This window comes from Phyllostomus discolor, chromosome 8 (assembly GCF_004126475.2).
Source record: "Phyllostomus discolor isolate MPI-MPIP mPhyDis1 chromosome 8, mPhyDis1.pri.v3, whole genome shotgun sequence".
Lineage (NCBI taxonomy): Eukaryota > Metazoa > Chordata > Mammalia > Chiroptera > Phyllostomidae > Phyllostomus > Phyllostomus discolor.
In genome coordinates, this window is record NC_040910.2 from 83,651,796 (window position 1) to 83,675,265 (window position 23,470).

At 54.1% G+C, this 23,470-nt stretch overlaps 1 protein-coding gene across 1 annotated transcript in view; it reads left to right on the top strand.

Moving 5' to 3' along the window:
• The window catches only part of SDK2 (sidekick cell adhesion molecule 2), a 248,104-nt gene that overhangs the window by 103,447 nt on the left and 121,187 nt on the right, over window positions 1-23,470 (top strand). Inside the window, exon 2 of the mRNA XM_028521407.2 lies at window positions 11,824-11,983. Coding sequence (XP_028377208.2) covers window positions 11,824-11,983 — 160 coding nt within the window. The remainder of the gene's footprint in view (window positions 1-11,823; window positions 11,984-23,470) is intronic.

Consider the following 23,470-nt stretch of genomic DNA (forward strand, 5'->3'; position numbering starts at 1 on the left):
GGCATTGCCTGGAGCTAGTCCAGGCTTTTAGCCTGTGCCCATGAGGCTACCTGAAACCCAGCCCCACTCTTTTACACCCCAAAGAATCGGCCTGCGCCTGACTCCTAGCAGGAGATGATGGCAGGGGCCAGGTGACTTCTTAGGACAGAAGGAGCACTAAGCAGTTTTCCTCCTAAGGACCATGTGGGGCTGGGGGGTGGGGAGTGGAGGTGGGGGACAGAAAAGACCTTGTCCCAGATTTCCTTGTTTTTTAATTGAGATAAGATTCATATAACATGACATTAACCATGTTCAAGTGAACAATTCAGTTCCATTTAATACATTCACATTTCATGTAACCATTATCCCTGTTTACTTTCAAAACATTTTCATCACACCCCCAAAAGGAAACCCTGTACCCTTGAAGCAGCCAGTCCCCACCCCCTTCTTCTCCCACACACCTGGCAGCCACCAGTCTGTGTCCTGTCTATGAATTTACCTATTCTGGGTATTTCATAGACGTGGAATCATACAACGTTTTGACAGTTGTACCTGTTCGATGGGACAAGGGAGGAGCTGTGGGTGGAGGTCCCTGAGGACTCTGCCCCAAAGCCCCCTGCCTCCTGGAAACCTCCGGGCTGCTGGAGGAAGCTGCCAGTCTGCCCCAGCCCCTGGCGGGCCTCCCTCCAAGCGGTTCTCTGTGTCATGGTCTGGGCCCCCACAGCCCTGGGCTTGGTGTCAGCGCGGCAGCTAACGTGGAGCCTCGAGGCAAGTGGCTGCCGCTCCTGGGACTCCAGGTGTCTCATCTGTTACATGAGAGGTTGAAGTTAGGGGTCTCAGTTACTCTGGTGCCCCACAGCCCCCCTGTGAAGTCTGGAGGAGAGAAGCGGGGGCTTCTGGTGGAGACAGAGGCGCACTGCTGATTAGAGGAGATGCAGAAGCCCTCTCTGAAGCAGCAGCGAGAGATCGTGGTGCCTGCACTTGGTCCAGAAAGGGGCAGCAAGACTTGGTCCCCAGTGGGCTTTCTGCTGAGGATGCAGGCCACTGAAGGCAAGGAAGGCGGCCAGTGCAGAGCCTGGGCCCTGCATCTGGGGGGACAAGGGCCCATTTCCCTTCAGGTTGGGCACGGCCCCCAGGTGGGTGACACAGGAAGAGTGGGTGGCACGTGCACCATGCAGTGGCTGGGGAGGGGCCGCATGTACTGACAGTGGGCGTGTGCAGGCTCTGTGTATAATTCCAGCTTGTAAATTGCTCAAGGCCTGTGGCTGCTGAAAGGGCCACAGAACGCGTCGGTGTTATTATTTATGACTGAAACGCAGAGGTGCCTGCCGGGGACTGGAATGGGTTGAGGCCGTGCGGGATGGACGGCAAATTGAACTCCAATTTTCTGCTCCGCAAGTCTTTGTTACACGCCACAAAGCGCCAGTACACCCCAGGTCACCAGCCTGATGGATGTGTCTTCTTTAGCAGCAGGTTCCATCTCTCCGCCCTCTGTGTGGAGGCAGACGCTGGGCTTTGTCTTTCCTCCCCCAGCCAGGCCCAGCCCTGGACTCCTTCCCTGCGATCCAACACAGCACTGACCTGAGAGGAGATCAGGACGCCTGGCAGGGGGGCAGGCGTGGCCGCAGGTTCAAAACCAGCTCTGACTCTGAGGTGACCTCGCGCCTATCTCCTCAGAGCTTTGGAAGAGAGAAATGGAAAGGGCAGTAAGTAATAATAATAACTCTCCCCAAGGTGGTCGGGAGGTTTAAATGAGAAAACAGAGGGAACTGGGAGTGGGATAGGTCTTCACAAATAACTTTCTCTCCCCTTCTCCTGGGCTGAGCGGCCACCCTAATGCCTGCGAAAGGGAGGCCTCGGGGAAGCCACTGAAATGGTGGGAAGCCCCTGGGTGGGGGTGATGCGGGTCCAGTGGGGAGCCCCTCACAGGCCTGCTGTTTAGCTCAGTTCATCAGATGCAAAGTCACATCCACCAGTTCCTGTCTTTCCTCACTTCCAGTTTCCACTTCTCGGGCCCAATGGACCAACTCCCTCAGGTGCTGGCGTTTCTCAAGGGTGAAAAAGAGGAGGAAAAGGGGGTTGAGGCTGGGAAGCATGCTACCCAGAGCTTGGGGCCACTTGTCCATTTCTCTCACCCTGTGAGAGAAATAGCCCATCTGCACCATGTGTCTGGCGGTGCCACCATTCGCCACAGTGGCCTTAGAGTCGCCCACGGTGGGTTCTTGGAAGCATCCATGGGCCTGCCGGTGCCTCTGCTCAGCTTCCCCAGGCTTGTGGTAGGCAGATGTTTCTCTGTTACCAAGGCTGATAGTGGTACCCATGTGATGGAGGGAGCTCACCTGCAGAGCCACCTTCAGAGGAATCACCTGGGAGAATGGCAGACCCCAGGCAGGACAAGCCTCCATGGAGCCACCCAGGCCTGGCTAGGTGGCTGACCCCCAAAGCTGAAGGCCTTCGTGTTCAGGGGCCTCAGATCCCAGCTGCAAACAGGAGGATCCAAGCATGTGTCCCACCTCAGGGTCACCGAGAGAAAGGCAAGTGTCATCCATGCAGCAAATCGAGCTTCTTCGGAAGAATCCCAGGAGTTAGTGGAAATTTTACTATTGCTGCTCTTACGACTCAAATAAATCTGAATACATTAAAATGATAATATCACCGTTGGGCAAAAACATTCTAACCAATCGTATAAGTCTCATCTCTGAACCCCCCAGTTGAAATGTGAGAAAGGGCTCCCTTCTGCTCTGTTAATAGCAAAATAAACCCATCGGGATTGGGAACCATCTTTTTTCCACGCAAGGCTGGGGATGCTTTGGCATTATTTATCTGTGAGGTTCAGGCCCGAGGCCCCGGCTGTGAGATGGGCTCTTTGTGCTGAGTGCTTGTCGAAGTGCTTACTTTTGCACTTGGACCGGCCTCCAATAGGCCTGTGAGGTGACATTACTATTGTCCCATTTCTCAGCTAAGGAGACTGAGACGTGGAGGGGTTACAGAGATGCCTGGGTCACCTAGCTTGTCAGTGGCTGAGCCAGGATTCAAACCCCATTCCAGGGCCCAACCCACACTACTACCCAGGTCTTGCAACATCAGAGCTGGAAGGGAACATAGAGAATCCCCAGGAATGTCAGCCCCCAGGAGGTTGGTGACCTGGCCAAGTTCAACACCAAGTTCATTTGTTTACTTTTTCACCTGTGGGTGTTCCTTGGCACCACTCCAATCTCTGCCTCCATTGCCACATGGCCGTCTTCTCCTGTGTGTGTGTTTCTGTTCCTATATCTCTTCTTCTTTTATAAAGACTCCAGTCATATAGGGCCCACCCTACTCCCATGTGACCTCATCCTAACGAATTACATTGACAGTGACCCTGTTTCCAAATAGGGCCTCATCCTGTGCTGCCAGGAAGGACATGAATGGGGGTCAGGTCAGGCACCATTCAATCCAGAACAAGCATCAACTAGTCCTGCCTGGAGTTGACTTGATCAGCATCCCTTAGCTTTCACATTGGACTACATCGCAGTCATTAACTCATTCATTTCTGAGCATCTTCTTTGCCTCCGACTCTGTGCCTAGTGCTGGGGCGATAGAAAACCAGGAGGCATCATCCCACACCTTGGTCTCTGCGTGCTTTGTTCTTTCTTCTGTGACTTGTTGGCCCGACATGCAATGGGCTGAGCAGCCTGGGTGGTGGGCTTGGGTCACGCCCCCCACCTTCCCCAGGCTGGGCCCCTCCACCCTTCTCACCATTCTGCAGGGCCATGTCGGGGCTCAGTTTTGCTGGCTGCCCTGGTGGCTAGGCCCCCCTAATCAGATTAGATGTGTATTCAAACAAATTGATGATCCGTTCCATTAGATGCTTTTTGAACATGCTTTTCTGAGTGAGAAATCCATTCAGCAGCAGCTGCGGAGGCTGAGGCATAATTGATTGTCCCACCCTCCCAGGCCCCCGACGTCAGAGGTGCCTGGCTCCTGAAGGTCACTGGCGATGATTAGATGAAGGAGGGCGAAAGCCTTCTTTCTTGGCTAATGAAGCACTTGGCATGCAGGCAGCACCAGGGCTGAGCTGGGCCAGGCATCTGCCAGGAGAGAGGGGAGGAGCATAAATTAGCATCTCATTTGTGGGAGCAGCAGAGAAGAGAGGGGAAGCTGGGGCCTGGGGCCTGAGGGCTGAGGTGCTTCCATGCCCTGCTCCGTGGGGCAGGGGCAGATCGGCCAAAGCGGGCTTGGGGCTGGAAGGGAGAAGGAAGCAGCCGGGAGCCCTGAGTCCTGGGGTCTTTCTCAGCCTCCCAGAGCATTTCCTGTGGCGGGCAGGGGCTGGGACAGGGCCCACAGCACTCTCTTCCTGAGTCCCCTGACATGCTTAGTGCCTCCCCCACCTGGACTGAGGTAGAGGAGAGACCCACAGGAATACTGACACTGTACAAAACCTCCTGCAACTCCAGTTGTCTCTACTCAGCCTTGAGCCTTTGCTTAAGGCCTAACAAGCCATTGCCAGGCAAGACTTGGTTCTTGAGCAAGCAGGGAGTAGCCGTGAGGGAGCCTGAAGGCTTAGAGCTGGGACATTCAGGACACTGGGAGCTCCTTAAAGGGATGGCTCCGAGATGCAGGAATCGGCTAGAACAACCCTGACACACCCAGCCCCATATCCCAGCTCCTCCCCATTTGGTTACCTCCAAAGGTCCACATGGCAGGAAGAGCGAGCCCCCAATAGGTGCCAAGCACAGTGCTCTGAACTTGACTTACCTTAGCTCACTTGGTCCTCCTGCCAGCGTCTGGGGCAGGGGTTGGAAGCTGTTGCTTACTCTGCTCAAGGTCAAACTTTAGTTAGCCCAGAAACTGGGGTTTAAACCCAGTTTCTCTTCTCCCACTGGGGCCTTCAAGCCAGACCCCTGCACAAAGGCGGCACCTGGGGGCTTACATGGTGAGCAGAGCTGTGGGAGGGGGCCCCAGCACAGCCTCTCCTTCTTCCTGAGAAGCCCCTGGGCTCCGACTCCTACCTCCTTTACCCCCCTGCCTCCTTTTCCTTCTCCCCTCACGCCCTTAGATCTGTTCATCTTCTGCACTGTCTGTCCTCCTTTACTCCCAGGCTTCTCATCCTGTGCCCCACTAGCTCATCCCTCTAAACGCCTGCAAGTTGGACCAGTCTCACCTGTCATGTTCTGCTCCGTTATTCTTCCAACTGATTCTCAGGACCCATTCCCAGCCAGCCTGCCTGTCTCACCCTTGGCCCCAGATCACGTTCTGGGGCCTGACATTGGAAACTGGGGAAACTGAGGCCACACAACCAGCATGACCCCTGCTGTGGCTTCAAAGCCCCAGTGCCCTGAGAGAGGCCAACATCCCTCACTTACCAACCGAGGCCACAGGTCGGGGTGTGAAGAGTGGAATAGCTGAGGGAAGCCACGGGTCAGTTACGGAAAAATCTGGAACCCACCAGATCTGAGTGCATGTCTGCGGCAGAGTCAAATGGCCGAACCCTCCTGGGTGTCCGTTTTCCCATCTGCAGAAGGGGGGTGATGAGAGAGCACCTTTTCGAGTTCTTGTGACTCTTCATGGAGACACTGGACAGAAAGTGCCCACGCGTGGGGAGTTCCCTAAGTACAAGAGCGTGAGATTGGGGCAGCAGGAGCGGGCGTGTGGGCACAGCGAGTGTGGGGGAGGGAGCCTGCCCTGAGCCCTGCTTCCTCTGGCCTGGAGCCCCACCCGCTCAGGTCTGTGGCCAGCCAGCTCCAGGGAGGGGACCCGGTTAGGAGGCCAGCTCCAGGGAGAACAGGCCTTCCAGCCAGTGACCAGACAGCAGGTTGTGGAGGCCAATCCAGGACAAAAGTGCCTGGATTAACATCACTAGGGGAATGTGAGGGGAGAACTTTGTAAGAATCCCAACCTCCACCTATTTCCACGCATTCCAGAGAGGTCCCCGTGACTGAGCGGTCACCGTGTGCCCAGGAGGAAGCTGCTAAAAGAGAGAGGCTTCGGGTCCTGGCCAGTTTGGCTCAGAGGTTCGAGGGCCATCCCATAACTGAAAGATTGTGTCAGACCTGTCCCCGGTCTGATCACTTGAGGGAGGCAACCAATGGATGTTTCTCTCTCTTCCTTCCCCTCTCTCTAAAAGCAATGAAAGAATGTGTTTGGGTGGGAATTTTAGAAAGAGAGAGGCTTTGAGGGGTTGTAGAGCTGGGAGGGGCATTTGTCCAGGCCTAGTGCCCCTTGGAGCTGGCCCTGGAGGGCAGATAAACATCTTTTGGGCAATTAGGTGGCCTGAGCTTGCTGGGAAGTGAAATTCCAGGAGAGAGAGAGGGACTCCAGAGAAAGACGACATTATTGTGCTCGCTGGGGGCCGAGGGGAGGGAGGGGTAAAGTTGAGATAAGTTTCTGTTTGGGGCCATTTAGCCTAGAGCCCAGAGGGAAGGATGACAATGGGGGTGTTTATTGGGAATATCAAGGGAAAGACGGGCAGGGGCCCCCTGAAGTGGTATGGGAAATGAGAAGGAGGCCCCAGACTGAGGCCTCTTGTCCGCCTCCGAAGACAGCTCTTCCTTCAAGGGGACTCAGGCTTGGGTGGTCAGAGACCCCCCAGCCTCGCCAAACCCCTGTGTCCCAGGCACACCGGAGGCCTGCCTGTGACTCTGTCGCCCGCTGGGCTGCCCCGGGACTGCTCGCCCAGCACACTCACACCCATGTGCACACATGTATGCATCGACCTGATTATGAGTAAGTGGTCCGTCTACACCTGTACAGCACAGCATGAAAGTTACAAGAGGTGTAGAGTGGAAGCAAGTCCCCAGCCACCCAGTGCTCCCCGAAACATCACCGAGCCCAGTGTAGTATTTAATCCCCCAGAAAAAACGCTATACAAGCAAATATATTTTTATACCTGAAGAAGAAAGCAATTGTACACAAATAGTAGCAGATTATACACCCCATTCTGCACCTTTGCACTTAGCAATAGTTCTCACAGATGGTTCCAGAGCCTCGTGCAGGAGAATTCTGTTATTGAAAGGTGCAATTCTTTCTTTTTTTTTAATCCTCACCTAAGAATATGTTCACTGATTTTGGAGAGACAAGAAGGGGGAGAGAGAGAGAGAGATCAATGTGAGAGAGGAACATTGATTGGCCGCTCCCGTACACACCCGACCAGGGATCAAACTCACAATGCAGGCAGGCATGTTCCCTGACCAGGAGTCAGTCAAACCCGCAACACTTTGATGTATGGGATGATGTTCCAACTAACTGACCCACCTGGCCAGGGCGGTGCAATCATTTTTTTAGCCAGTGCCCTCTTGACAGACATTCATTTCTGAGCTTCTGCTGTTCCAGAACAGAGAGTGTCTGTGAATGCTGCCATGCCCCCTTGCCCAGGTGTGTCTGTGGAGGATAAATTCCTTGTGGAGTTAGGGAGCGGGCAGAAGGGTACATTTTTCATTGTGGCGAGAATTGCCAAATTACTCCCTGTAGTTGTCTTCCCAAGTGACAGTTCCCAAGGCTTGTGGGAGCATGCCTAGGTCTCCAAAGGCTGGCCAACCCAGGGTATTATCGCACTTTCAGATCTTGGCCGAAGTGGTAGGAAAAGACAGTATCTTAGTGAGTTTAAGTTTGCCTCTCTCTTATCCTGAGGTTCAGCATCTTTGTATGTTTCGGAGTTATTTGTAATTCTTTTCTGCAAACTGTTCATATCCTTTGCCCATTTTTCTGTTGGTTTGTTTATCTTTTTCTTATTGATTTATGGGAGTATTTTTTATATCAAGAAAACAAGCTCTTTGTCCATGATAAAAGTTGCAGATATTTTCCCCCAGTTTGTCATCTTGTCGCTTCTTTTTGTTTATGGGTCCTTTTTTACCCCCATGTACAATTTTTATGTGGTCAAAGGCATCAGTCTGTTTTACGACTTTCTGGAGTTTCTGTAGTACTTAGAAAGTACTTGGCGAATACTTTGCTTTGCCAAGTTCATATATTTTTAAACCGCTGTGATTTTTTCTAGTTCTTTTAGAATTTTATTTTTCATGTTTAAAACATTGATCCATCTAGCATTTATTTTGAGGTAAAGTGTGAAGAGATTCAACTTTTTTTTCTCTCCCAAACAGCTCCCTGGCTGTTCCAAAGCCATTTGTTGAATAATCGGTCTTTCCCCCACTGACTTAACATTCTACTTTCATCATATATGAAGTCATCCCATATGTACTGGGGCCTATTTCTAGACTTTTTAGTCTATTACTTCATCAGTCTACTTGTACAGGAACATACTGTTTTAATTATTGCTGCTTTAGAATATGGTTCAATATCTGTGCTGGTCTCCTCTACTTACCATTCTTTTTCAGAATTTTCTTGGCTCTTCTTTTGCAGGAGTTTTTTTTTTTTTCTGTGTGAACTTTAGAATCTTTTAGCCTAGCTTAAAAAAAATCCATCCTGTGCGTGTATTTTCAAAGTGAGGAAAACTCTTAGGGAACGACGTATGCATATTGTTGAGCCTTCCTGGCCACAGCTCTCCTCTCTGGCGGACGGCCTCCCCGCAGAGGTGGCCGGCAGGGCTGCGGGGCACACGCGTACAAGCTGTACGCCGCACAGAGCCAGCCAGCAGGGTTTGAGCTCTTCTCCCAGGAGTAATCCCCACATGTGCGCAATAGTAATAATGGCCGAAAGTGCCAGGCGCTTTTCTAAGACTTTGTGTTCATTTATGGATCCTCATAACAATTTGCAGCTAAGGAAACTGAGGTACAAAAAGGTTAAGTCACCTGTCCAAGGTCAATGATTTGTGCTTCCCACCTGTGCATTCATGGCACAGAAATCTGTTCCTGCCCAGAAACGCACACGCACAGAGATCGAGATGCACACAGACATACATATACAGACACACAGACGCTCACACAGGTACACACACGTGGACACACACCCACTTAGTCTCTCCCAGGCCACCTTGTGAGAGGATGAGGTGGCATGAGGGGTGCAGAGCACTCAGCTCAGGGCCCATGCCCAGCAGGTCCTCAGGAAAGGATAGCCACCCCCACCCCCCACCCTCCACCCCCGCCCCCGCCGCTTCCCCCAAGTCATTTTGTACAGCAGCCGCTGGAATCAACCTGCCCAAGCCAAAGTCATTCGGCTCCAGGCAGGCACCCCTGGGAGAGCCAGAGGAGTGAACTGGCAAATGCAGAGCTGGGAGCAAATTGCTCAGCGAGCGGTTTACAGAGGCGAGGGGATCTGGGCGTGCAGAGCGTGTGTGTGCGCGCGTGTGTGCGTGCAAGCACATATACACCCCACACACACACACACCAACTGTGCTGGCTGTGAGTCAGCCCCACATCCAAGGGATTGAATCACTCGGGGCTGGGAATGTTATTGTTTTAAAACAAACGAGTGATGACAGGAACTAACAGAGGGTTTTTAAAAACGCGATTCAAAGGGCTCTTGAAAGCTGCTGGAGAATATGAATGAGGCTTTGAAGTGCGAATGTGCCCATTTGTTAAACTGAGAGCAGAGCTGGCGGCTTCAACGGCAGGCGGGCAGAGAATGGGAGGGTGTCCCTTTTTTTTTTCTTTTTTCTTTTTTTCCTAGGCAAATGAGTGCCTGCTAGCCTCTCTGCCCTCTGCCACTGGCCAGTGGTGGACTGAGACCCCAGAAGCCGGGGGCTGGAGGCACTAGCCACGCCGCTGAGTACAGGCTGTAAAAGAGGCACCTTTCCAGCCTAAGGCAGTGTGCTGACAAGACAGTTGTTAGGAGTGATGGAGAGATGTGCGCACAAGCAGCACCAAATCCGAGGCTGAAACATCGGCGGTCACACGGAGACAGTGGTCCAGGGGGGCTTTCTGTGCAGGCCTGCTCTTCCTCTCCCACCCGCCTTCGGTCCTCCCTGGCCTGCCTCTCGGTGGCCGCCACCGTGAGGATCTGTAGCAGGAATGGGGTTCAAGGAAGACTCCCCCAAACATTCATAATTTAGACACTCATCAGACTGTGACCTTGGGCTTTGGGTCAGGGTGGCTAAGTAGCCTGCACCCCAAATACACATTATGGCTTCTCTTGAGTTACCCATCTGTGCCAGAACCCAGAGTGCAGCCTTGACACAAACGCTGGACCGAACTGACCATGGACACCCAATTCTGGTTAAATCTGAGAATGAAAGGATGGACTTGGGGTCCAGAGTTCCAGGCCCCACTGACTCCCTCAGGGGCCCACCTGCCGTGCAGGAGGGGCCCGGCTTCTCCCGTTCCCAGAGGGCTAGCCAGCTGTCCCAGTGGCATCTCAGTGTACTCCACCTTTTTACATCACCCTCTCCCCAGCCCCTGACACTTGCCCCTTCTCTTCTTCCTTGGCTTGAGTCGGTTTCTTAGGCCAAAAAAAATAGTGCCTTATGGATTCTACCCTCTAGGCTCATAGGGGAATGTTAGCTCTGGGCCAGGGCATGTGTGGGGCTCCAGCCAGCACTAGATGGCAGCCCCCTCCCTGGGAGGGATACTCGTGCTTTTGTTTTAAGGAAAAAAGTGGACATTTGCAGAACATCTACCCTAGCGTTTTCACAATTATTATTTCACGTAATGCTTATGACGTCAAGGTACTGATTTCTCTCCGTATCTCTTGAGGAGAAATTGAGACTTGAGAAAAATTGAGACTCAGGAAAATGAATACGTGCAATCACCCACCCGCACAGCTGAAGTGGTAGGGTGAGCTCAGTCAGGATGTAGATGATGGGACCGTTGCCATCAGCCTGGAGGACAGGACACCCACCGCCTGTCCTGCCAGCAGCTTCCTGCCCGGCTTTGAGCACGTCCCCCCCACTCAGGCACAGAGTGATGGCAGAATGTGCTGGACTTGGCCTGGCTGGTCTGGACCTGGGCTTAGTGGCCATGTGGCCATGGGGTCACCAAGCCGTACCCCTTGTCACAGCAGGAGCGCTGCTGCGAGCATCAGTGAGCACATGAGCTCTTGAGGGGTGCTCTCCGGAACTCACTTCCTTCAGCTCTCAAAGGCAAGGGCTCAGCGGCACACGGTCTGGGACTCTGTTTGCACCTTGAAGCCGTCTCCTCCCTTCCACATCCCAGTTTCTTCAAGTCACGGGCAGGTCAGGTAGGTGCTCAGCCTCTGGGCCAGCTCTGCCCCTCCCAGCTGTGTGACCCCCGGCAGGTGTCTAACCTTCTCTAAGAGGTGGCTGCGATCCTATCTTGTTGTGGGGTTGTGTGTGGAGTCAATGAGCATCATCAAAGCATCGAACCGTCCAGAAAATAGCAGGTGCTTTAGTCCTTGTTGTTCCAGATGTGGGTGTCTCCCCCAGCCCCCAAAGGGCAGAAGGGCTCAGTGATGCTGATGGAGGTCCTCCCCACTTCCTCTATTTCTCCCCATTCTTTTGTCAACCCCTTGTCTATTTCGCCACCCCCTCTCTCCCACTGACCAGAAGAGCAGGGCAGTCTAAGTGTTCCCCTGGAATCTGGTGCTTGGAGTGCATTGTTTGTTGAAGGAAGCTACTGGGGACTCGTGATTGGCCGGGCTGATTGAGTCAGGTCAGAAGATTATGGTGACTCTGTAGAGGTGTAGCAACGACTGGACCCCACACCCACAGCCTGGGAAGTGGCGCTTCCTCTGTCCAGGGAGCTGACCTGGTGTGTGAATGGGGCGGTCAAGGCAGTCTGGTGCAGCACCGGGGACAGGAAGATCAAGCAGCCTGGCAGTGGAGGAGACCCTTTGAGTGGACTCTGCCCTGGATTCCCCTGAAGTCAGACTGTCCCAAGTTCAAGTCCTTCCCAATGAGACCTTGGGCAAGCTACCTGGCTGCACCTGCTCCTTCTGCCTAAGGGCATTGGGTCTCTAAATAAGTAACTTTATAAAGGTGAGCAGAGATAACCATGGCTTTGTGTCTCTTTCCCACAGATGACGTGGCCCCCTATTTCAAGACAGAGCCGGTGCGGACGCAGGTGCACCTGGAGGGAAACCGCCTGGTTCTCACGTGCATGGCCGAGGGCAGCTGGCCGCTGGAGTTCAAGTGGCTCCACAACAACAGGGAGCTGACCAAGTTCTCCCTGGAGTACAGGCAAGCCTTGCCTCCCCTCCCCTTCCTCCTGACTGCCAGGGTCACTACCATACCCTAAAAGGATACCAGGGAGGGGGTCTCCTGCAGCAGTTTGGGGGAGGGGTTTCCCATTCCAGTGCTGGGAGACTGGGGCAGCAGAAGCGGGGGCCAAAGACAGCCCTGCCCCAGGGATGAGAAGACCCTGCCCTGCTGAGCCCAGCAGGGAATGGCTGGGAGATGGGCCAAGGCGCTGCCCAGACAGGGTGGCCCTCGAAACAGTGGATGGGGCAGAAGTGGTGATGGGGGAGGGGTACTCACTGTTAGCGCCAGGCTGTTGCCCTGGCTGTGACCAGAGCCCCTTCCTTCTCTCCCTGCTGAGAAGAACCTTGCTCTCTGGGGAGCACTATAGGTGGGGCCTGGACTCAGCAGAGGGCTGTGACGTGAGGCACCCTTGGGCCAGTAAGAGAGGAACATGTCTGGGGGAACCATGGGACATGGAGGTGGCCTTCCCAGGGTCTTTGAGTTATCTCCACTCCCTTTTCGTGCTTTCGCACTGAGCTCTGCGCTGGGCTGGCCCCTACCTCCCCAGGGCACTGCCGAGTGGGGACAAAGGAGAGGCTGGAAGGAGAACAGGGTCTCAGAAGGAGGGTTTTCTGCCAGAAGTGGTCATGGGGGGCAGCCACTCCCCCAGCCCAGCTGGCCTCCAGCCCTTTGGGCCCCTCTACAGCTCTCCTCCCCTCTTACCGGTCCCTGCAGCTGGTGAGTAATCCCCAGCCTGATGTGCATAATCGGTTTTGTTGGGGGGAAACAAGCTTGTCTTGCCCTGAGGATGTGGATACAAATCTGCCACCAGGGACAGGAATGCAAATGAGAGGAGGCAGTTCAATTGCTGGAGGATTTGCCCTTTCCAGAGAATGGTCCTCTTCTTTACGAAGAGGGAGACCAGAGTTTGGGGTGACTTCCAGGTTCCTTCTGCCTGGACCCTGGCCTGCATCAGCTAGTGGGCGTGGCCACTTTGGCAAAGGAGGGAGCAGGGGTGGCGGGGCAGAAGAACCACCTTCCCCTCTGGATGGTGAGAGATGGACCACGAAGCCTGAGGCCCTCCAGTGCTGGCCACTCCTGCCTCAGGTCTCCAGGGAGACCACAAGGAGACTGGGGCCGGGGGGGGGGGGGGGGGGGGGGGGGGGGGGGGGGGGGGGGGGGGGGGGCGGGGGGGCGGGAGGGACGACTCCCTAAACAGACCCTGCAGTGGTTTATAGTTAGGGACCTGGAGGCACTCCAGGCAACTGTCTGGCAGCACTGGGCAGTTTGACAGCCTCTGTGAGGAGTCCCTGCACCCTCTTGGGTGCAGCATGTACCTGAAGGCACACAGATGGTGCATCACAGGTGGCAGGGGTGCCGGAGTCTCCCAGCTGCCCTTGACTTCTATTGGCAGGAGCTGGAGGCAGGATCTAGGAGGAGGAGAGCTGGTTCTTTGTCTTTCGGTGCCCGGGAACTGTAAGGATGCAAGCATGGGTGCCACACAGAAGCAGGTTACAGCTTGGCGTGCGAGTCAGACCTGCCCCACAACGGAATGGGCTTCCTTTGGCAACAGTCACTTCCGGGGGCATCCAGCTCATAGTCAGAGTCCAGCTGTTGACAGTGGTCACGATGGCAATAATAATCATTGGCAATGAAAAAGAGCTGATATGGTGATAGACGTTGTGGTGTGCACTCTGTGGTTATCAGTCTTCTGCGAGCAATCCTGTTTTCCCCATTCTGCAGATGAGCAAACAGGCTTAGAGAGATTTGACAATTTACCCAAATCAGATTGTTGAGCTGGGCTTTAACTAGAAGTCCTCTGACTTCTTTACCATCCACGTGGCCTCTCATTGAAGAAGGATTGCTTCCTTAGTGTGTACCCCAAGCAATCTCTCTGCTAACTGTGCTCTCCAGGTTCTAGAAAGCAAGGCTTTCTAGAGAAAGGCTAGTATGCCCTCTCAGAACTAGGTCGGGTGAAGCCATTCGGGGGACACAAATGAGCTTTCCCTAGGGACACCGGTCCCCAGGCTCCTCACCCCAGTACGGCCGGCTGAGGAGTACTGGGGTGGACCAGGCCTCCGTCAGGCCGTGGGGCACCGTGTGGCAGCCCCACACTCGAGCCCTGTGGTGGGAAGGAGCATGAGAGCTGTTGGCAGAGACGGGAAGAGGGGACAGAAGTCACTGGTGCCCACGTCACCACCCTGTCCCCAGTAAGGGCCTGGCTCACAGCAGGTGCTTTTGCTTGCTTGCTTTCTTTCCTTTTAATTTTGAGGTCTTCAAGCCTTGGAAAAATTCTAAGTATAGTACCACACATGTCCACACACACGTTACCATTCACCAGTTGTTCACATGTTCATCTGTGCTTTCTTGCTGTCTCCACACACACACATACACACACGCTCACACACACACACTCGAGTGCACTTTTTTGCCAAGTTACTTAGGAGTTGGAGACACCGTGTTCCTTCACCTCTAAGTAGAATTTACTACAGAACCACAATACAGTTTTCACTCCTGAGAAATTTTGCATCAATACCATGCTACTGTCTACTACACAGTCCAGATTTCTCCGTTTGTCCCAATTATTTCCTTTGTGGTTACGTTTAGTGTCATTGCTTGATACAGGATCTAATGAAGGATGAATTTACCGTATTTACACGCTGAATTTACCGTATTTTCCAGACTATAAGAGGCACCCCCTCCCCCGCCAAATTTGGGGGAGGGGGAGTCTTACAGTCCGAATGTAGCTGTACATTTACATTGGTGAAATATTATGTTATTTATGTTATTAAATATTTTACCACAGTTTTTGCTTCAACATTTTTTTTCTATTTTCCTCCTCTAAAACCTAGGTGTGTCTTACAGTCCAAAAAATACGGTAGTTGTCACGACTCTTAGACTTTAGACTCCTTAAATCTGGAACTATCCCTCATTTTTTATCCTGCCTTTCATGGCATTGACATTTTCGAGAGTTCAGGGAGTTTTGTCCTCCAGTGCGCATCTGTCCAGTCAGAGCTTCATAATCACACTCACACTAGCCCTTTGGGGCCAGAATATCACACTGACGTGCGTCCTTCTCCAGGCTTCACACTCGAACGCACCGATTATTAGTGACGTAAGGTTTGATCAGCTGATCAAGGTGGCATTCGCCACATTTCTCCATTGTCAAAGTATGAAGGTATTTTCTCCCCTTTGGATAACAGCTCAAGTCTGTGTGAATATCTGCATCTCCAGGGGGCTCCCCCCGCCCCCACGTTGTTTGGCGTCCGCCGCTGAGCCGGACTCGAATAAATGATCACCGTGGGGGCTGTGATTAGCCGGTTTTCTTTGCTCACCATTCCCTTTACTTTCACTGGTTGGCATCTTCCTGTCAGAAAAGAGCTGTCCTCTCTCGCCCCCTGTGAAGTAATTCGGCATCAATGTGAGCTCATGGTGGTTTTTCCTACTCAGTGTGTGTCTCTCCCTCCCTGTCGAGGTTCATTCTGGCACACATACTAACCAAACTTGGCCAGGGGGGCGTCTTCGAGCCTGCTCCTGGGTCCTTTGGACACGTCGCCATTGCATCTCTTGTGCTTTCTTGCTTTTTGGCTCAAACAAAATGCTCCAGATTCAGCTTTTAAATGAATACATCCTGAAAATTCATTATGTAGGAGGAGGTTGGCCAGCTTCACATCCCACAGTTCTCCGGCCACCGCTTGCTGCCGAGGACTTCCTTGTCTCTCGCAAACCCCAGGCTTGAGGTCAGGTGACAATATCCAATTTTCAGGCAGAAAAATGGCTAAATTTACTCAGCAGGTCGAGAGAAAATAAGATTGGAAGTGCTGCCATAAATTTAACTATGTTTCCTACTCCACCGCCAAAGGAAGAAGTTTGCATTCGTGTCCAGCCTCCAGAGGTCTTTGTTCTCAGTGGGATCTGTGATAGAATGGGCCGTGTATGCACGCACACTCGCGTACGTGTGTGTGCGTGTGTGTCGTCTGCACGAAGGAAGTCCTATGCATCCTTCTGAGTGCAAGTGACTGTGGCAAGTTTGTGGGTCCACATCCATCTCTGGGGGGGGGGGCAGAGTGGGAATAGGTGGGCTCTGCAGCATGGACCACCTGAGTCACACTGCTACCCCTTCAGTAGCTCTGTGACTTTGGGCAGGATTACTTGGCCACCTGTTCTTGTGTTCCCACCTTAGAATCAGGCGCAGCAATGCCTGCTTTATTTGAGAGGGTAATAGTAAAGGTTAAATGAGATTCTATGAGACAGGCCCAGTCCCCGGTGCAACAGACGTGAAATAAATGGTACCTGTTAGGATCATACAAGATGCCTGGCTCGATAGGATAATGGGGACAAATCTGGTCGTGAACCCACCCAATCTGGTGTGGGGGTGGTCACGTGGGCTCTGTGCACCCGTTCCAATGCCACTGCCATGGTCCAGGACCCTTTTTAGAGCTCCTATGGCCAACTGTGTGAGAGCCCCTTGTTGGTGGCATGCTTTATCCGTGTTGAAGCCAGACTTAAATTTCCACTTTGGGACTATAATGGTTAGGTACAAAGCAAAATTTAATTCTTAAAAAAATGAGATTTATTTTCCCATGTGGGTGGAATATCGCCTGGGAGGACCCTCCCAAAGGCGTGGGCCCTGGCCCCACGGCCCTCCCTATGGGTGGAACAGGCACACGGCCTCCCAGGGACTGTGGGTGTGTATTGGGGTGGGGGGGGCTGAACACAATACTCAGACACACATGGTCTCATGTGTTTGTTAGCGAGCATGCGCCCAATTCCTTCTCAGGCTTGTACACACGTTTAGTGGTTGTGACCGTGTCTGTACAAAGCATGTAGGTGTGTTTGTGTAACTTTCTGACTTTGTGGGGTGGTAACTCACACAAAGGACGGGCTGTCTGTGTTGCCACCGGAGCCTCTTTGTCAGACCACAGCCCTGCACTCCCTGCTCTCAGCTCCCCACCCCCTCCCGCACCCCCAGGGGCCGTCACCCCAGGCTGAATCAGCTCGGCCTCCGTTGGCATCCGTTTCCCCAGCCAGGGCTGTGGGACTGCGGACAATCCCACCAGCTCAAAAACTGGCAGGCTGGGCTGTGGCAGTGGAGGAGGGAGGGAAGATGGATGGCAATCACCTGCCCTTGTGACCACATCATGGCAGAGTCATCAACCAGATCATTTTGTCCCGCCCTGATAATGTCTTCTCCTGTAATTATGCTCACACTTAAAATTAAATAGGAAAAGCAATCAGCTAGGCAGATCACACACACACATACACACACACACACACTCCCCTGCATAATCAGGGGGCAAACCCCAAGGAGGTTTATGGAGCCTCACTCACTGCCAGGTATTTTCATACCATTGTCTCACAGCAACACTGGGAGGAAAGCATTATCATCACTCTCCTTTGGCAAGTGAGGACCCTGAAACTCAGAGAAGGTCCAGGACCTGCCTGAGGTCACCAACAAAACAAGTGGCAGCTCCAAAGGAGGTCTGTCTGACCTGACTGTGTTCTGTCCTTCCTACACAGATACACACAGGCTCCCAATGGGGCTCCTTTGGCAGGAAACGAGGGGCCCTGAGGCCCTTCCGAGGGGCAGGCATGAGGGTATGAGACCAGCTGAGGCTGAGTCCTGCTCCCACAGCCCCAGGTGGCCCCAGGTGGCCCTGGTTGGCATGGACAAGAGCAGGTGTGTGGATGGGAAGACCAGGTGAGCCAGGCTGGGCATGTGGCTGGCCCCAACCTGGGTGCCCAGGTGTGTCTCAGGAAACTGCACAGGTGTGTCTCAGGAAGCTGCACAGGCTCAGTAGTGGGGAGAAGAAAGCCCCATGTGTGTGACAGCCCTGGTGAGGGGTACAAAGCATGGGAAACACAGAGAGATGGTGCAGCCTTTGAAATTCTTCAAAGACAAGCTTGAAGAGAAACTCCCTGGGCCAGCGGCTTTGTCTCTCGCTATCCTCTGACCTCCCCTTAGATGTGGGTGGAAGTGAGAGTGGGCAGCAGAGGCTGGGGAGGCAGAGGCGGGCTGGCTTCCCAGAGGGCACTGGAGCACATGCCACGTGAGTGCCAGGAACCGAGCCAAGCTCTTACTGGCAGCTGTTCTGAGACACTGGTACTATTGTTATCTCTGCTTTATAGCTAGGAATTGCAGCTCAGAGAGGTTCAGCAAATTGCCCAAGGTCACACAGCACTACCTTGAGAGTCAGGTTTCACCCTGGATCATTCAGACCCCAGGCCTAGGACCCTCTCCCTGCTCTGTGCATCTTGCTGTGCTTGACCTTTCCCAGGGCAGTGGCACTGCCAACGCTCACCTTTCTGGGGATGGCCCCACCAGCATTCTAAAGAGCTGCAGAAGGGGAATGATTCAGAGCCAACCCATGAAACATACCCTGTTCTAAGAGTATCTTGGCTGGCGGAGCTCAGTGGATTGAGCTCGGGCTGCGAACCAACATGTCCCAGGTTCAATTCCCAGTCAAGGCACATGCTTGGGTTGCAGGCCACAGCCCCCAGCAACTGCACATTGATGTTTCTCTCTCTCACTCTCTCTTTCTCCTTCCCTTCCCTCTCTAAAAATAAATAAATAAATAAAATCTTTTTTTTTTAAAAAGAGTGTCTCACATATGTTAACCCAAGATAGTGAACACTCTGGTCGTCTACTTGGCACTGGGCCCATGCCGCTGCTTCCACTTAGGCTCTTTTCTCCGGCCCTGCACACCAGCACCCCTGCAGGGCGGCGGCGGCCGTGGCACAGTGAGGAGTGTGAGGCTTCGTGGGTCGGTTCCCTGCCCGAGGCCTGAAGCCACAGAACTGAGACAAGGGTCAGGTCCTGCCCCTCCAAGCCTGATGAGGGAGACGCAGACATTTGTTCCTTCCTCAGGAAGAGAGTGCGGACCCTGAGCCTGCCGGGCGCAGAGCTAGACCAGGAGGACAACAGGACAGCAGGGCCAGTCCTGCCCTCCCAACCACTCTTTGGAAACATTTGCTTCTAGCCAAGGACTAAGAGGTGGTCTCGTGGCCCATGAGTGCCTGGGCTAAGAAGCTGCAGCAGGTGATAAAGGCCAAAAGAATATCCTCGAGAAGCTTGGGGCAGCCTCTGGAAGATGTTGAACTTGAACGGAGGCGAAGGGCCACTGATTCTGAACAGGCTGTGAATGGGGCGCAGCCCTCCTGGCGTGCAGATGCTGGGTGCTGGTGACGTGGAGCTAAATCAGGCAGGAGGACCCTTGCCCTCATGGAGCGCCCAATCCAGAGAGGAAGCAGATTTCAATAATTCTGTGAGGATTAATGGGTTCCAGTTTCAATAAGGGCCATCAGAGGAAAGCAGAGGTCTGAGAAGCCGTCCCTGGAGACACTGAGACAGACAGAACGGGTGGAGGGGAGGTAGCCAGGGCTGGGAGTGGCTGGTGGGCAGGGGGTGCCCAGGGAGCCATGTGTATGCACGTTGCGGTGGGAGGAGCTGAAAGACAGCCAGAGGGGACAAGGAGGGCGGGACCCGGGAGCAGGTGACAGGGGTGACCAAGTGGGGGCTTGTGAGCCACCTTAGGGAGCTCTTCTCTAATGTCGACAGCTATGTGGAGCTCTTGAATGGTTTGTCACAGGGAAGGGACGTGACCAGATGCATGCTTGAAAATAGTTGGCTGGCTTGGAGAGCAACTGGGAGCCGGGCTGGTCGGTCACGGTGGAAGCGGGTGATGGCCTGGGCCACACTGGTGATGGTGGAAATGGGAGAAATGGATGGTGTGAGACATATTTAGGAGGTAGAATTGGCAAGATCTGATGACCGGCAGGACTTGGGGGTGAGGGAGGGAGGTGGGTGGCGAGGCAGTTGGTGAAGGAGACCCCGGAAGGGCAGGAGTTTGTGGGAAGTCACTGTGCTCAGTTTTGGGTGCTCGGTGAGACATCAAGTGGAGATGTTGTCTAACGGGCGTGGACACGTGCCCGGAACTGGGAAGAAAAGCCTGAGCTGAAGAGCCTGATTGAGTTACCAGTGTCAAGGGGGCAGTTGACAAATTGGGAATGGGCAGGAGGAGAGAATGGGCACAGCACTGGAGGCAAGAGCTCGAGGGCCCAGAGAGTAGGGAAGTAAAGGAGGTGAAAAGCAGCCCAGCAGAATGAAGCCAGGAGGCCAGGGTGGAGGAGGGACACCTGGAGGTGGGGTGTCCCAGAAGGGAAGAGGGTGTTTTGAGGAGAACCAAGCGGCCAGCTGTGTCAACTGCTGCTGGAGACTAACAACTATGGGCTAAGATTTAGGGACATACACACCTGGTGACCTTCGGGAGAGCGAGGATGAATGAAGAGGGAAGGGGAGGATGGGGAGGCGGTGAGCCTACGGGGTCCTCACAGGCACAGTTGGGGTGAAGAAGTAGAGGTAGGGATGAGCAGACGTGATGGACCAGCTGGTGCAGAGTGACACCCTAGAGAAGGGGGAAGATGGCACAAGATGACAGGGAGGACGGCGAAGGCCAGGAAGAGCATTCTGGGCTACAGCGTGCAGGTGCTGGGCAGTGTGTAGAGGATCTTGGTCAAAGGAGCTCAAGACCCTGTACAACCTGAACTCACCCTTTCCAGCCTCCTCTCTCGCCAACCCCTTTTGCTGGTGGGCTGAATGAGCCATTTACCCAGGGTCTCCGCTGCCAATCTACCTGTGCTACCATTTCCTCCGAGATTCAGCTCCCAGATCCCCCAATATGAATCCCAGTCCTGACCTGACTCACTGTACGTCTTTAGGCAAATTACTTAGCCCCTGCCTCAGTTGCCGAGTCCATTACATGGGACTAAGAAAGCCAGGACCTACCTCCCTGAGAGCTGAGTATCACATGAGATCAAGCACCACAGAGGGTGTCTGGTCATCGGTGTTTCTATAAATCGAAAGGGTGGACTGGAAGCCACCAAGTAAATCCCGCCCACCTTTCTCCTCCCAGTGGGCAGGCAGTCCCCACCTCATTCTTTCTGGCCTCAGTCTCGTTCCCACCCTCCTGGGAAGTGATCTCCTCTTCCTCAACGAAGACAGATACCATCTGCCCCGTGCCAGCCTCTTCGGAGATTTGCTCCAGTTCAGCTGCGAGTTTGGACGTCTTGTCTGAACATTGAAGGCTGTTGGTGAGAGAGCTGAAGTGCAGGAATTAGTTATGATGGGCATAAATTGAATTTTAATAGAGATGTACGTGGCATGCAGCCAGTGTACTCAGGCAGAGGGAAGGTAGTAATTAAAAGTTAACGAGTCTAGAAATGTGCGAGTCCTCAGGGAGGGATGGGAGAGGTGGACCGGGGGATGGGGGCATGAGGCCCCCAGCCAGGCAGAGGATCCAGAAGGGAGGAGGGCTGACCTGCCCGCTCCTCCGTGTCTGCACACACAGGGGACCTCCAGCAGCAGGGTGGTGGCGGAGTCTCAGGGACCTGCAGACAACACCCTGTGCTGCCGTGAGGAACACAAGGGTCTGTGCAGCAGGGTCTGGAGACCTGGGCGCCACCAGCTCTCGGGCAGGATCATTCTTTGCTGTAGGGGACTGCCCTGTGTACTGTGGGATATTTGCTGCATCCCTAGCCTCTGCCCACTACATGCCAGTAAGTCCCCTTTGGTTGTCACGTTTGGATGTGACAACCAAATATGACTCCAGACTTTGCCAGATGTGCCCTGGGAGGGGGCCCACATCACCCCCATTGAGAGCCAGATTCCCAGAGTGAGGTGCCAGTGCCCCTCTCACCAGACTCTCCCAGTGGGAGCCAGAACCGGCCCTCTGCATGAAGGCAACCTGCCGTGCATGGCTCAGAGGTCCGGCTGAGCCAGAGCCACACTTGGGGGTCTCTTCTGCCCCCCTTTGACTTTTCGTGACAATCCCAGTAGGCAGCACTTCACAGAGTCGCACAGAGTGGCTTTCATTGCTGCTTCACTGGGTCCTCAGTGTAGGATGAGTACAGCAGGTGTGACAATGTCACTGCACAAAGGAAGACGGAGGCTGGAGAGACGGAGCGCCTGACCCAAGCCCATGCACCATGAGCAGAAGCCTCCAGCTCCCTGAAGCAGAGCAATGCATGCTGGCCCCTTCTGGGCAGCCCTACCAAAAGCCTGCTGGTGCTGGAGGGGCTGAGGCCACTGTCAGGGAAGAACAAAGCATCTTGGAGCCCTTTAGCAGCCCTGACCCAGTCCCCACAGGTGCCTGAGAATGCCTCCTCACATGGCCCTGAGACCCTAAAGCCTGGGCTACCCCCCCAACCCTGTTGTGGAAGCCTTGCCCTGCTCTAGGACTGATTTTTCCTGGACCTGAAGCCTCAGGGTTTGTGGGTGACAGGAGAAGCCAGGAGAGAGGCGGGCGACAGGGAGAGAAGCCACAAGAGAGATGGGCAAGAGGGAGAGAGGCCAGAGGGAGAGCCCTGGAGGCGGTCAGGGCAGGTGGCGAGCAGCGAGGGCACAGCTGGCTCCCTGGGCCTCAGGTTAACGTTGCCATAATTATGTCAATTAAGACAAATAAGTTCAAAATGTACAAGGAAAGAGAAGGAAGAAACAAACATCGCTGAAACATTGACTGTCTCCGTTTCCATAGCAACCTGTATCCTCACACTCTCATCAATGGTTCCTGGCTTGGGGAGGGAGAGGGCCCCACTCTCGAGGAAGCCAGAGATGGATGGTGGCTGTCACCTGACAGGACCCGAGCTGAGGGCAGCGAGGTCTGGGGAGGACTCACCCAGGGCCTTGGGAGAGTGACACAGCCACAGAGTGGCTCCACTAGCACCTGGGCCAAGCCCCTCTGTCTTGCTGTGGGGATACTGTGGCTCTGAGAGGACAATGACTTTTCTCAGAGATGGGAGGTGAGCTAGTGTCGGAATGCAAACCCAGGCCCCCAAGCCCCCACCCCAGGCTGCTTGGATTTCACTGGGCCACCTAGTTCTGCGGCATTCAGGCATGGTCGAAGGCACAGGCCACACGACCCAGTTAGACTTGGTGACACTTCCCCCATCAGGCCAAGCACCTCAGGATATGTGGGTGCGCACCGTGCCGGGACATAACCCACAAGACCAAGGCTGGTGCTCCAATCACTGGTCCTGCCCCGCCTCTCTCTCCCTTTGGATGTCTGCTGACTTCTCTCGGTGCTCTTGCATCCCCATGGTTCCGAGCATCACTCCAAGGAGGCAATGCCCTGAGAACCCTCGGGGCTGGGGCAGGGAGGACATGTCCACGAAGCCGTGGGTCCCCCTGAAGCTGGGGCAGGCAGGGAGGAGCTGCTCTCTCACAGGCCCCCGTGTGTCCCCTCTTCAGCTAACGTGCTCAGTGGGCACAGCTCTGCGCACCCATTGCGGCCCACTTGGGGCTCCAGCAGGACCCCACACAAGCACAGGCCGTGTGAGTGCAACTGCTGTTCATCTCACCGGGCAGCCTGCACAGTCCAGAGCAGTTACTGGGCTTCCCACTTTACAGACGCAGAAACTGAGGTCCAGGGAGAAAGGGGCACATCCAGGGCCACTGCATGTTAGGGGTGGAACTAGGGACTCGGACCCATG